The sequence below is a fragment of the Syngnathus leptorhynchus genome, chromosome 14 (assembly GCF_054491065.1).
Source record: "Syngnathus leptorhynchus isolate UIUO chromosome 14, UIUO_Slep, whole genome shotgun sequence".
Lineage (NCBI taxonomy): Eukaryota > Metazoa > Chordata > Actinopteri > Syngnathiformes > Syngnathidae > Syngnathus > Syngnathus leptorhynchus.
Genome location: NC_141208.1, coordinates 5,565,086 through 5,580,062, shown reverse-complemented (window position 1 = coordinate 5,580,062; position 14,977 = coordinate 5,565,086). Strand labels below are relative to the sequence as shown.

Sequence of the window (14,977 nt, the reverse complement as noted above, 5' to 3'; positions counted from 1 at the left end):
TGAGCCAGGTGCTCACCAGAAAGAGCAAATTGCGTAACAGAGCGACAAAATCGGAACCTCACACACTGATGTTCACTTTGCTACATATACTGCGATTCCGTGCCAATTTTTTTTTTTTTTCCCAAGCTCACCATGCAGCAACGCTGTGGACACAGAGTGGGAGGTGTCTTACGTTTGAAGTTTGAAAGAGGCTTTCAAGCACTGGCCCAATAATGGAGCCATTGAGATCCGAAACGGGCTTTGGTGCAAAGCAAACTCGCTATGAATAAACAAGTCCCTCTTACATAAACGGCATGCGAGCTCGCCTCTAATTATCCTACGGCCACTAACAATGGGCTTCCGACTTGAATTTCATGGTGTCAGAATTGGTTTGGACTTTGCCTTATGATGGGCCCGGATGTCACTCGGCCTTTCACCGCGGCATGAAAGGCCGCAGCAGTTACAGTTGACTCCCCCTCCCAACGTATTGTATTCCGTTTGGCCATGACAGTGTACTTTAAAGTGTAAACTACAACCGTAAGAATTGGAATAGTAAGATGAACCAATGGATAGCTAAACTCGACCTTTTAGAATTGGACTCAAATGATGACAGTTGCAGAAGTAAATGTGGTTGGAACAGTAACGCATAAGAAACGCCATCTTCCTTGTCAGGTTAGGAACAAGCCGTCAGATAAAGGTACCCGGAGAGGAACAATCGGATGAAACAATTGGTCCGACTCTGGTAGAGGTCAAAGCGGGTTCTGTTACATGAAGTGGCTGTGAATGCCAGCTAAATGAATTGATTCTGCACGGAGAGACAATTGTTCTGTTATTCCTCTCGGATTGCCCCCTGGAAACTGTTCCTATGGTGTGACGGGCCTGCTGGCCACCTGGGACACGATACAAGACAGGACCGCTGTGTTTACCTGCACACTGTGTTCTCAAGTACAGTACAGTCTGTTGATGGCAACAACAGCTTTTCTGTACCTGCCATTGTGATTAACTCTTTAACAACCACTATTTCTGAACTCTACTCTTAGGGTGTTCCATTATATTCCAAAAGTTGTATTAAGCATTAAGAATCGCACGTGAGTTCATGACTTTGCTTCTTGAGACAAAATGAGTGTTCACTTTGGATGTCCTTTGACTTTTATTGGAATAATTAGCTGAAGCGGTGTGCAATGCTAATGCTAGCCCAGATAGAGGCAAGCGGTTGGTTGCATTTTTGTGGCATTCACTAGCTAAAACTAAACTAATCCAGATGTGCATGCGGTGTGATGACAGTGCTGGTGTTTGTCGTTTTCTTTGGCTTCTATTTGCACCGACCAGAAAGTGCTCCTGCCGAATCCCTAACATCTTAAGGTCATGCTTTGACAAGGTACAATCTCTTCTGGCCACTGGAGGGCAATCCCTAGCTTCCAAATTTTCTACGGCCTCTCTGGCACACACTCTCAATTGACATCAGTCTTCAACTTGGCTTTGCTCAATGGCAGCATGTTGTTTTTTTTTAAATGTGAATAAATATCGATGAAAATATTGGCAAGTGTTTGCTTTCAGCTCTTCCAACAACAAATCACGGCACACACACTCACACAACGGTATCTCCTATCTCAATTGTGAGTGTCCTCCCCACACCTGATGTATGTTGTAGTACCAAGACTGACCTGTATTATGCAGCACGGTGCCATGGATTATGCGGATTTTCCTTTTCGGTGTGTTTAATGGCGTACGACTTCAAATCAAACCTGTATGGTCTTGCCATGCTAAAAACTGAACACGTTTACAATTACCGGCCTCAGTGGTTGCTGTCGCTTTAAAAAAAAAGTAAGCTGTTATAAAACAAGTTTGTGCTTAGCCAAATGGTGTAACTTTTTCCAAAGCAAAATTAGACCCAGCTTGTCTTATTGGATAAAGCCCATCCGGCCACAAATGTGGAACATACATAAATGGTGAGACATCAACAAAGTCACAGGCGCACAAATAAAAGAATAGAGAACTGGACAATCTCTTGACCCCCATACCAATTTATACCAATCTAACCTTTGGTGTTAAGTATAAACACCATATGCAAATGACACGGGAATAGATCCTTATAAAACCGATAAACCAATACAGCTTGGATTTGTATGTTTGTTTGTCTCGCAGCGTGAGCAACTGTGGGAAAGATGGTTTCGCTGACGTGTCTCGCCTAGCGGGGACAGCTGCGATGTCTGCTTTCTCACAGTGTGGTACGCGCTTTATTTACTTTACACACAATTTGAAAGGTCCCAACAAAGTTTCAAGGTTAGACCTTCGCTCCAAGAGAGAGATAGAGTTGTTTGTTTTGGGGTTTAAGAGTTGAGAAGACATGAGGATCTTGTTTGGATATGTGGAAGAACATTAACGTACTTCTCCAAGTTCGACTGTTTTGGGTATGACTCAGAAGCTTGAAAATTGATATTTGACCAAATGAACATTTACAATATTGGATTGAAACAATATAATAATGTGTCAAAATGATTAAAAAAAAAATGGAACAGTCCAATAAAGTCTTTGACTTTACATTCAAACTTGGAAAGCAATCTGCTGGGACGGCATACTACATGTACCATACCCGTAAGCTAAAAGCGGTGTCACTATGTTTAGGATTCACCCCGGGTCAGAGGAGTGGTTATCTCCCGAGTTAAATTGAGACTTCTTTATGACCTGCTTCGTTGGCACATGGCATGTAAAGTAACGAATAAATATGTCATCAATTTGACACAGCATAGAGAAGAGTATTGATAACAATCTTGATCAATTGGTCAAAATCAGGTCATTCGTTCAGTACCGGAATGTCCACGCTGAAACACTGCTCAGCTGTCAATCTCCTAGCACAACATCTGGAATCTTTCTTGTCCTCACACACATTTGAGTGACAGAAATATATTTGCTTCAAGCTTCCAGTCGTCGGATGATATCCGACCAGGTTTCTGTTCCCGGAGAAAAAAGCGTTCACCACCGGCTAGCTCGCCAGCTAATAGGCCATCGTGGCTTCACGGATTTCTCGACATATTCGTTTTGCATTTGAAGGGCACTCAACTGTCCAAACAACGGCATCGCGGGGGCCTGCCGGACCCCGACCGCGTCCCGACCTTTGCCCTGCGCCAGCAGTGGTCCCACTTTGCAGACGGACAAGAAGAAGGCAGCCTGATGGTCGATTGCATCATCGCTGCTCTCGGTTCACGCCAGTCATTAGTGGAGGCGGATTAGACGGGAATTGACAACGCAGCGATTTTTTTTATTCCTCGTGTTTCCCGCGACGTCGCTGGTGGAAGCCGCTCCCTGTTGTGCCTCGTTCAAAGCTCAAGTGTTGAATGCTTCAAGGAAAATAAAGGATTTGTCAGGATTAGGCCTGGCTAACAGACTGCTCGTCGAAAGCACCTCACCCTACCAATGTCACATATACGTTCAGCTTTTAATCTGGCAAGAGCTGACGTGTGTGTGTGTGTGTGTGTGTGTGTGTGTGTGTGTGTGTGTGTGTGTGTGTGTGTGTGTGTGTGTGTGTGTGTGTGGGGGGGTGTGTGTGTGTGTGTGCGATTTCTTGTAATCAGTTCTAAATCTCTCCGAATTGTTTTGTCGAGTGACTTATCAGTTGTCTGGCGTCATCATTGCATTCCCACAGAACAATGACGTCGGTGACTAAACTAATCACTTGACATGAAGACAATGCGAAAATCGGGTTTAATACGCAAAATTGCACCACTGCATCAATGCGTGCGTGTGTGTGAGCTTTTGTCTCTCCGAGATGGTGCTCTCATTCTGACCTGATTTTTTTTTTTATAAAAGTCATCTCTTGTGTCATTTCAATCCTGTCTGCATATATATCATGTCTTATCCTCTCAAGCGGGGTGAGCTGATGCTTATCGGAGCTGGTTTTTGGCCAATCGTAGATAAGTAAGCATCTCACAATCACATCTGTACCTGCAGTAAAACACGCAAACTGAACTCAGGGTAACAAGCTGCGATTCAATTACGCTCACCACTCAACCCACGTGCCGCTCACATGTATGCACGTGATTGGAAACTCCAAATTACGACCTACAAAAAAAATGATTCCCGTCTCACGTTAACCTTTAAAAGAATCTGCGCAAAATCCGATGGTTATACATATAAAAAAAGTATTGTGCGTGGCTAACAGGGCGTAAAATGTTCTCATGACACAAACAAACTGTAGATCCCAGCTATTATGTAACCTTTGTGTGGGACTTACACTCTCGTCCAGCATTTTTCAGTTGTTGGATTCTAAACACAAACAAGTTGCGTGTGAATGTAGACAGAGAACTGTGAACATGAGTGATTAACTGACTGACTTGCGTAGGTATCAAATTTGACAGACTTGGGCGGGTGCACAGTATAATATGATTCAACCCAGAATGGAACCGTGACGCTTGTTATATAAAACACCCCTAAAAAGGGTGCAGTCGCTTACAATGCACGGTGATATCTTTCTTATTCATCAATCATTTACTGGTACTAGAGAAGAGAGAATACAATTTATTCAAGTCACCCAGAGGAAGGAATAAAAAGCATGACTTTTTTTTAATTATGAAGCATAATTTGTTGTTGACTATATTAGCATCAAAACTTATACAGCTAGCATGTACCTTTGCGCAACATTTTGATCACTCCATAAAAAGTGTACCATTGAGGGTTAAGCTGGACGAATCCAATTATATGAACTGATTGTCTTTTTTTTCATGAGACCCAAATTGTCGTCCAATTCTGAACCAACCCACATAATAATTATCACATGGCCTGTATCAAAGTAGCAATTTTGGTTTAGCTTAGAGTCTGACTTAGCTATGTGCTTCCATTTAAACTAGAGCTTTTTTTAGGCTGAGTAAAATTCTGGAACAAATAATTGGCCAAATTCAACAAAAATCTGCCATTTTTGAGTGTTTGAACATCATTAAGTTTCTCTTTTATGTATTCTTAAAGAAAATATATCAGCCAATGAAATTAGCCAGCCAAGTCAGGCCTTAGCTTAAACCGCAACTATTCTGGGTCGTTAGCCATTAGACTCCATATTAATGATCGTTCTGCATTGCCAGCTAGCTCCAGTGCAAGTCAGCTACTGCAGGTGTGTTGAAGTAAGGTGAAGAACAGACCAATGACACGGATGCTGGAAAAATAAGCAATCTCTTTGTTCCACCTTTGGACAATGGGCGTTGTCCAAGGGACAATTGACTAACAGGCTTCGCCTGTCTTACTGGTCACCACTAGAAGCACATGGATGCTGAAACAAAGAAAGAGCAGTTGTGCTTTTATTGTCTTTCCACCCCTGACATTCTCTCTGCCTTAGGACCAGGCATGTTTACCTTTTCAAATCTTTCTTGAAACCTTGGATGGCTGGTCAATCGGCAACAGTCGGTAAACTAGGTTGCTCGGAAACTTGCGTTTGCGTGCTTGCCAACATCCATAAAAGTTATCATCTTGATGATGGATGGAGGAGAGTGCGGGTTATCAGATGATCGGTATCAGTCTGAATCCACGTCTACTTACTTTACTCACTTGGAATGCCACTGTAGCATGTCGTCCTCTACTTGGGGACCTAAACTTGACCCACATTGGGCCAAGCAATAAGGAAGTCGTGTCAATAATTGTCATCATCCATTTACACGTTTTGCAAATATATTTCAGCACAAAACCGTCAAAAGTAAAGTGAAATGAAGTCCAAAATAACGTCATGTTGATTGTTGTAGGAACTATAAACTCCACAAAAGAAGGTCAAAGTTTATTGTTAATCGTTGGATTTGATCAATTTGACAAGAGTGTTTTCATTTATTTTCATTTATTTACATTCAAAGTATAACAAACTCTGCGGGCCAACCTGGGAGTTGACTTTTATCCGTTGCTATTCAAACATAAAGTGTGTGCCGAGCGCGTCATTGCTTCCTTGACGTCGTACAAACTTGAATTTCTGAAAGGGTGTGTGCGGCGCCGACTTGTGCAACAACTGTGGTTCCGGATGCTGAGTCATCTGGCGGCGGTGTTGCCTTCCAACAAGGATCGTTTAGCCAGAAGCAAAATTCATCTCCTTTCAATCTTCATTTTGAAAATCATCATCTGCATGTGTCACTTATTTGCGACAGTGACAATTCTTTTACTTTCATAACATGTTTAGTTTATGAGAAAAGCTTATTGATACAGAAATGTACATACCAAACAAGTTTGGGCTGGGTCGATGTCACAGGTCAAAGTTTACGAGGAGGAAAGCATGTCACAGTTATGTCTTCAAAACACCCAAACTGGATTTGTGAGCGTGACAGTGTGCAGAAGCTCCGTCAGCTAAAGGTTAGGACGTTTGGGGAGGGGGGAGGGGTTAGTAGTCTACTGCTTGAGATTCAGCAGCTGTCCTTTGACCCCACCACATTTTTTTCTCTGAGTCAAATTTGAACTTTGCTGAAGTTGAGCAGGAGGCCTTGTGACCTCATCAACACGCAGTCCAAGTTCCATGTGAATCCATTGCTTGGCTTTTTTGTCTCTCAAGGGGGTCCACAACATAACGTGACAAAGTCAAACCATTTAGTAGAATAAACAGGTGGAGCGTGACTGTGAAGAATTGAATGAGACTTTCTGCTTGTTTTTTTTTTTCTGCTTCAAAGGTACCCGGCTTGTGGCGGACATTTGTCAAAATACACAGAGGATGAATAATTTACAGTACTTAATGTCCACTTTGGACATTCACACTTTGCTTCACCATGACGACCGGGGTGGAGTTTGGGCTTTGTTACAAAGTAAGCGCCTTCTCGGCCTTGCCGTCTTAGTGGCTATATTTAGCCACTTTTTCTGATCCTCCAAGCAACATTTTTGGAAGTAAGTTGTTTTTAGACTAACATGAGAACAGCTTTCACAAGCGACAGATCCCTTAAATAACTCAAGATAAAACATTAGGCAAAGAAATATGTCTCACAGCCATTTAGCAGACGCAAAGCCATGTTAACACTTCTTGTAGTGCAACTTGTCATATTAGTGTTGAAAACATTGCCAAAAAATATTCTCACCACGATGAAGGATATGCACCTTGAGTGTTTTATTTGTATCCACTCTGTTAAAACATTTGCTCATGCAAAAGAATCCCGCACTATTTAGCAAAGCCAACGGGCAAAAAAAATTATCTATACACTATGTAAATGTATTTAAATATGTGATATTTTCCTAATTGTCTATGAATCTATGAATCCCATTGAGCACCCAGTGAACCCAGTTCAGCTGACTTGCTTTCTTGTAAATTGAAATTTCTCACTTAGCAAACGTTTGCTGACTCTCAGCTAACGGCCGGAAAAGCAGCAAAGCTATTCTGCGCGTATCTCAATGCTGCAAAAAAGTGTGTCACTGTGTCATATGCGAAGGGCTTGCTTCTTTGGTCGGCACGTGAAGTATGAAGCGACATCCTTTGCTGTCATGTCAGCACAGACATGTAAAGAATTCACATGATCACATGTGCTTAGTGCTCTAGTGAATGTATGCATGTGCGAGCAGGAATAGGAGTCACGGTTAAGCACAGCTGCAAAACTATTTGGACACTGTTGTATCTGTAATACTATAACGACCACATTTTCAGTGTCTGTGCCAGAATAGAACATTTTGTTCTAGTTAGTCTGTAGATTCCGGTTGTAGCAAAGCAGCCCCAGAACAAAAACGAGGCCAATCTTTATCACTTGGTGCTGTCCCTAATTGCTACCAAATCTGTACTGGTTCCTTGGTAAGAAACATTATGTTGACTCAATAGCAGTGTGGTTGGATTAGTCTCATGTTTTAACATATTTTGTCTGCCACAAATATTTCCCTCCATTTCTGGCTCCCAAGCACATTTCTCTTGACGCGCCGGTTTAGAAAACTGTATGGCGAGCAAGACTGGTTGGAACCAGTAGGATGTTACACAACAACGCACTCGACTGCAAAGGCAGCAACCTTTCAAACTCTCTTTTGCATCTCTCAAATGCTAAATAAGTTGACACATTTCATGAAACGCACACTTGCGTGTTCATGCTAGCTTATTAGCATGGTGACCACTGTTTGACCAGAGGGGCTGCTGTGCAATTCGATTTGTGAGACCCCGTTTCATGTTTTTTTTTCCTCCCCTCGCTCCTTACATAACATGGACCCCCCCACACCCCGCCCTCCTCTCTTCCTTCCCACCATCAGGATCAAGCCTGTACATTCTGGTGGTCGTCATAGCAACAGAGCAGCATCCCTCTTCATCCTTTATGCAGCGTCTCCCCGTCACTTTCCCAGGCCGGTCGTGATGTCGATTCGGCATACAAATGGAAGAAGCTGGCAAGACATATGCTCGGAAATTTTCCATCTAAATTTTAATTAATGTCTAAGATGTGTAGAATGTTTTTTATGTATTTAATATACAGGCCATGTAAACAAAAAAATAAACCCAAAGTCAAGAATCAAGCCAATCCTGTTTTGTGATTTTACGATATTTTTTTCTTGCATTTAATTTTTTTTTAAAAGCAATTTAACCCACAACAAAACAGGAGATTTAGTCATAATAAGGCTGTGATGCACTCCCAGATAGGCAGCATCTGTTAGTGCACTTCTCAAGAGACTTAAATATCTCAAGTGTAAAAAAATATGTAAGCTATATAATTTTTTGCTTCCCAGAAAATGAAAACTGTTCAGTAAATTCAAACTATTTATCTTCCTTCTCTTCCAAGCCTATCATTTAATGCCACAGGGTCTGTGGGTTTATGTTCAGATATTTGCGGGTGTCCCACTGCGTCCGACTGCGTAGGCGCAGGACGAAGTCTAACTTGGCACTGGCTCTTGTGCAACTGTTGAGTGCCAAATAAAGCCACGTGAGCGGTCAACAAGTTCACGGACCATCCGTGGTCCTCAATTGCATCGACAGTTTCCTGCAAACATCAAAACATGTCTTTTATGATAACACTACTATTTTTTTCCCCCACACATCCTTCCTATGTGAAAAGCTGCTTGACTCTTCCAGTGCCATCATAATGAGTAGTTTTTAAGAATCATTTTCTTATCTGCTAAACTGTTTCCAAAAATATTGTTGTCTGAATGAACTGCGAACTTTGTGTCCTGTTCCAAATATTCTTAGAACAGTCCCTCCCAAAGGAAACAGGTCACGCCGACAAGTCTCACTGACGGGAAACTTAAAAGAAGAAAACAAAGTGAGGCACGTGTTAGCACCATTCAAAGCAGAAGCTCCCAGAGATGATTGGGATGCCTTGCTTCTGGCAGAACAGTGAATAAGCTGCTTGTTGCCGAGTTGGGATGTGGGGGAAAGGTCTCAAAAGCAAACTTTTCTGGCCCTCCCCCACAAAAAGGAAAGCACATTCTATGGAAAGGAAAAGTTTGGAGGTGCTGTTTTACTCCTGTGTTGTTGCCATGACTTCTCGTCACCCTGTGGCAAAAAAAGTTGAAGCACGTGTGTCCTGACCCCAACAAAGTTCTTATCTCGGAAAACTTAAAGCTGCCGAGCTGTCGCATGTTGACTGGACATAGAAATGCTGATGAGAGTTTACATTTAAGACGGTGGCAGCTGCAACCACTAGTCAACCAAGTTTTTGACTATTACTCTTCTGCTAGCTAGTCCCAGCATGGATATGAAAATCTGCACGGCAGTGCAAAAATGAACAACAAAAAAAGTAAATTGTATCAAAAAGAGATCATTTTAAACGCAGCCAATACTGACTAATCTTAATTGCACTTTTAGAAGAGTGTATCCAACTGGGGACTAGTCCCATTTATTGACTTAACATTCCCACAATGACTAACTGGGTGTAGTAGTACACTTATCTAATGTCACGTGATTGAAAGAAGAGAGTCTGCGGTCTTGCTTGGACGTGTGACGAAAAGGGAGAACGCATACACACACTCGTAACAAGTGAGGACACGAGAACTAAAATAAGTATGGAAGATCCTGCCTTACCCTGGCCAACAGAAGAACCTAGGATGCCCCCCCCCCCCTTTGTTCTCATTTTAAATCCATCCCTGTTGTGTTGTGCTAGAGGCTAGCCTCATCCCTAGCTAGCGTTAAGTTAGTTGACTTCTCAGGTCTGACATCCAAACTTTCCCCCACACAATATGCAAAGACTCAAATGTGAAAATCTTGATTTGTCGTTTGTTCATAAGCACTTGTATTCAAGTTAAAGAACAACACAAGTCGTCAAGGTTGTGATAAAAATAAGTTTTAAATGTATCAAGAGAAAAATAATAACCCAGGTTCAGTAAACTTGACAAATTTACCAAATGGGGCGCATTAAAGAAAGGATAAAACTCCTTGAGGAAACTACAAATGGCATTATGGACAGTTCCACCACATTTGAACGTCATCTGGGCACAAACATCTACAAAGTGTATCAACACGGGTAACCCAGTGTGTCAGAAATCTGAAGACAAACGTTGCCATTAAAATTACACTTCATCATAAAAATCAAAGCGTTAGTACCGTGGGAAAAGGAGAAGGTCAGCGACAAAGGAAATGAGCAGATCATGAACGAAATATTTCTTAAGCCGTACATGCGGCGTGTCCAGCCTTAGCAGCTCTACGCTTCAGTGTCCATGGGGCTTTAGTTCATTTAGGGGATGGACGGGTGAGGAACGGCATCGACATGGCTAGAAAGTCTGTTAGAAAAACCAATCCCTTCTAACAATGAGGGGAAGGTACCCTGCCATGACCAGAGGGGAGCTACCAAAGATATCAATTGACCGTTTGAAGTTGACCAGCCAACTCGACAAGCCTTTTAAAATGGAGGTTAAGACATCTCTATGGGAGAAGTGGGGAAAGGAAATACAGTACTAGTTAAAAGAAAATATCAATTTAGGAAGGAAGGGGGGTTGGCAGTGGGAGTAGATCCACGATTTGTGGATTCAGTAATCCGCGGGCTCGTCACCCTCCTCGCTCAGCAAACAAGTGCGAATGAGCGCCTCGGTGACGCTGTACGGGTCGCAGTTGGCCGATGGGCGGCGGTCCTCGAAGTAACCTTTCTTCTCCTGGCCCACGTTGCGCGGGATGCGGATGCTGGCGCCGCGGTTGGCCACGCCCGCCGAGAACTCGTTGATGTTAGAGGTCTCGTGGTGGCCGGTGAGGCGGCGGACGTTGTCCAGCCCCCCTTTGGGATCGTAGGCACGGATGTGATAGCTGTGCCTCCTGCCCAGCTTCTCGATGGAGTCCTCGATGGCTCTGGAAGAAGACGGCACAGATCTTTGAGGACCGAGACGAGATAGATCTTTGAAGATACATTTGGGACTGCGTGAAATGTCAACACAATCATTGAGGTGAGATTCAGACTTGTCAGGCCAGTTGCACACAAAGTAAAAGCAGCATCAATATGTGCTATTGACTTAGCCCTTAGGACTGGTTATCTGCAGAGTTCCTTTAGGTGCATTTATGTCGAGGTTATCTTCATCAAAAGGTAAAAAAAAAAAAAAAAAAAAAAATACAAATCCTAGAACTGAGCCATGTGGAACGCCACATTTAAGAAGGCAAAACATACGAAATGGATTCATTTGCAGTTAACATGGGTCTTCTTCTTTTGGACCCATATCTGACTTTGACCTGGCAGCCGGTGAAAAGTAGTTAAACTTCTCTCTGCTCTAATGGAAACTAAACTCTAAGATATGTCCATATGCTGTTTGAGTGGCTCTACAGAATAAGAGTAGCGTGATTTTCCAGTTTTCTGGAATCCTCATCACAAATGAACCAGAGCGCTCTTCGACACTCACTTCAGTCCACCGTCCTCTCTCATCTCCTTTGTGCTGAAGTTTGTGTGGCAGCCGGCGCCGTTCCAGTTGCCGGGGATCGGCTTGGGGTCAAAAGAGGCGATCACCCCAAAGTCTTCGCAAACGCGGTGCAGGATGAAGCGTGCCACCCAAAGGTGGTCGCCCATGTCGATTCCTTCGCACGGGCCAACCTGGAACTCCCACTGGACACACGCACAACGACATCAAAACGTGATTTCCAGCATTCCAAACAAAATATCAAGGTGGGTTGGTTTGAAGTTGCAATATGAGCCTATCCCTAGTCTTACCTGGGCCGGCATGACTTCTGCATTTGTTCCACAGATCTGAACCCCAGCATAGAGGCAAGCTCTGTAATGGGCTTCCACGATATCTCTCCCGTAGGCTTTGTCTGATCCCACACCGCAGTAGTACGGCCCTGACAACGCATCACACGATAGATTTGTTATCAAAGTCCAACGGGTGACATCTGAGCCAAGCTCACTCACCTTGAGGGCCCGGGAATCCGTTGGATGGCCAGCCGAAGGGGTGTCCGTCCGTGCCCAGGATGGTGTACTCCTGCTCCATGCCAAACCAGGGAACCTGATCCGCTACCATCTTCATCACCTTATTACAAGTCAGTCGCAGATTGGTTTCTACGGGAAGGGAAAAGGCGTTTTAATTCAAAGCCCTATAATTGCTATTTGTGTGTCAGCTATTTTACACCCTCATGTGAGACTCATTTGAGTGAAATAGATGAAGGGGATACGTTGTGCAATTTCCAAGCCTAAATTAGCTTCAAATGGTGCGACTTATTGCATTAGTCCAACCATGTGCCTCCTAATGTGAAGTAGGCCAATCCGCCATGTAACGTAACACAAAGGCCTAGTTTTAGTGTGCACATGCAGACAGAGACGTGACCATCTGCTCACACCAAGGAGGGTTCGCGCACAGGTCAGGTCAGCTGACGTGTAGATTTCGGAGAGAATGAGGTTTCCTCACGACTGGTCTCTCACCTGAAGGCGTGCGGTTGTACTTGAACACCTCGCAGAGCACCAATTTGTTTGGATCTTTGCGAAAGGGATCGCGGAACATGGCGGCGGGGATGAGATACATGTCGCTGTTGGAGCCTTCTGCCTGGTAGGTGCTGGACCCGTCAAAGTTCCATTCGGGAAGTTCTGAAGGAGACGAGACGAAAGGTTGCGTGGGTCCCATCTATTATTATCGCGTGTCATGAAAGAACATTTCAAGCCCAACGCATTTGCCAGTTCAAATATTATCACTCTGCATTAGCAGCTCCGTGCTTAGTATTATCTGTCATTCTAGAATATGATCTCAAATGTTTTTATTTATTACAGAAGGTCCGCCGGCTGGCCTCGATCTGGCCGGCACATTGTAATTACGTGACAATAAAATGGCACACCCAACTTGACTTGACGACAGAACTGATCTGTTTTGTACAAAATAAATAAATCGAATTAGCTGGAGTAGAAAATTAGTGAATGAAACAAAAATAACAGTTGTCATGCATATTGTGCAGTGTTGAGGATCTTGAGTAAATCACAGACTGGAAGAGCACGACAGTACCCATCATGGCCATTGTTTCCTCATCGTGTGTGTGTGTGTGTGTGTGGGGGGGGGGGGTGTAATGAAAGTTCTCTGAAACTTTCAAATGAGAATCAACAAGTACTCGGAATGAATTCAGGAATATTCGAAATTGAAGGCTGGCTGCTAGCAAGGAACCGGTTTGTTTCGGAATATTCTAGCAGTTTTGAATGGGATTTATTGAGTAAAATATAATCCGTTTTTTTAAAAGTTCTAATTAAAAAAAAAGTCTGTCTACTATTATGCTTTTTACTGAGCACGGATGTTTCATGCTTGAGTACCTTTCCATTCATCCCTCCGCTTTGAATAGTGCATTTGCCAAATCCCACTGCTCAACTTCTCATGGAAATTTACCAGAAACTTTCCGGAAATTTACCGGAAATCTTACACCCGTTTGGAGCCCAAGTTAAGAAGGCACCAAATCAACATGCGGTCAATTACAAGGCCAATTAAAAAAAAAAAAAGCTTCTTACCTTCAACACTTTTGGGCTCAAAATCCAAAGTTCTGGTTTTACACCGCAGGCCTTCTCCGGTCCCATCCACCCAGATGTACATGGCCTGGACTTTATCCCCTTGAGGCAGCTCCATGTACTGCTGCTTGATGACTTTGCTCAAGCTTGCGCTGGACGACGTGGCCATCTTTTCTTTTTTTTTTTTTTTTAAATTCCTACTATAACACACCTGAATACCAGACAACAGGACGAGGAGGAAAGAGAGAGAGAGAGAGAGAGAGAGAGAGAAACAGTACAGATATGAGACTGCAGTGTGTCTAATATGTGACGCTAGGGGGCCAAAAAAAATACACCCCCAAAGGACCACCACTATTGTTCACGTTTCTGGAAAAACAAGACATCAACAGCTCCAAACTACAGCGGAAATGATGAAACCTCGCCGCCATCGTGTTCATTCTTGGAACCTAATCGACGAGATACGACGGTAAATTCGGTCATCGGGTAGAATAGACGTCTCCATGCTCGTCATTTGTATTTCAATCGAGGCTGGTTTTTCGAAATGTCAGCACGAGGAAAACGAAGCGAGACCGCGGAAAGTGAAGAGTACAAGGACCACATCCTGTTGGCATGATGGCTTGTAGCCATGGTTACATCATGTTGAGTGAAGAAATATTACATCATCAACGGCAGCTACGGCGAGATGACACTCAAATAACTCAACACTCATATACACTACAAAGACAAAAAAAAAAAAAAAAAGCTACGACTACACATTAAAGAATCGAAATTTACAGATCATAAATGTAATACAAGTCCAAGAATTAGCAGTTATATATAGACCTAGTATAAAAGACAATTTACCTGGAAAAACGAGAAATTTTAAATATGAACGAAAGGACTTGCGGGTCCAGTGTTTCGTCTTGAGATGTTCCTTCTGTGTTTCTACCATTCTCCGGTACCAAAGCGCCAGTTCTGACCTTTTTTATAAGGAAACGACTGGCGTTGGGGCATCTGATTGGTGGAAAGCGTGGCCCGGCGTCAGCTCCACTGTGACAGAGGACTGAGCTGGCTTCTCATTGGTCATAGGTACAATTTAAGAACCGCCCACTTTTCTTTCCGCAGTCGCCGCGTGGTAGCAACTTGTGCTCCCACTCAACCACGCGAGTTCTTTTTTCACACGCAGATCCCGTCCTAGTGCTTGCACGTATACGGACACGGTGTCA

At 43.4% G+C, this 14,977-nt stretch overlaps 1 protein-coding gene across 1 annotated transcript; it reads right to left on the bottom strand.

Annotated features, from left to right (window-relative positions):
* Positions 1-10,150: 10,150 nt before the first annotated feature.
* On the bottom strand, positions 10,151-14,758 carry LOC147046190 (glutamine synthetase). The gene is made up of 7 exons (XM_085930066.1): positions 14,616-14,758; positions 13,776-13,983; positions 12,714-12,875; positions 12,207-12,353; positions 12,009-12,136; positions 11,704-11,903; positions 10,151-11,161 (listed from the first exon to the last, which is right to left on the bottom strand). The coding sequence occupies exons 2-7, from the start codon at positions 13,939-13,941 to the stop codon at positions 10,849-10,851; spliced, it is 1,116 nt and encodes a 371-aa protein (XP_085786192.1). The 5' UTR covers positions 13,942-13,983; positions 14,616-14,758; the 3' UTR covers positions 10,151-10,848.
* Positions 14,759-14,977: the final 219 nt, after the last annotated feature.

Excerpts from the sequence above, each read along its gene's own strand:
- LOC147046190 (XM_085930066.1), bottom strand. The coding sequence starts at position 13,941 with ATGGCCACGTCGTCCAGCGCAAGCTTGAGCAAAGTCATCAAGCAGCAG. Across the intron at positions 12,876-13,775 it reads TGAGCCCAAAAGTGTTGAAG|AACTTCCCGAATGGAACTTT; the intron begins GTAAGAAGCTTT and ends CGTCTCCTTCAG. Across the intron at positions 12,354-12,713 it reads GTACAACCGCACGCCTTCAG|AAACCAATCTGCGACTGACT; the intron begins GTGAGAGACCAG and ends CCCTTCCCGTAG.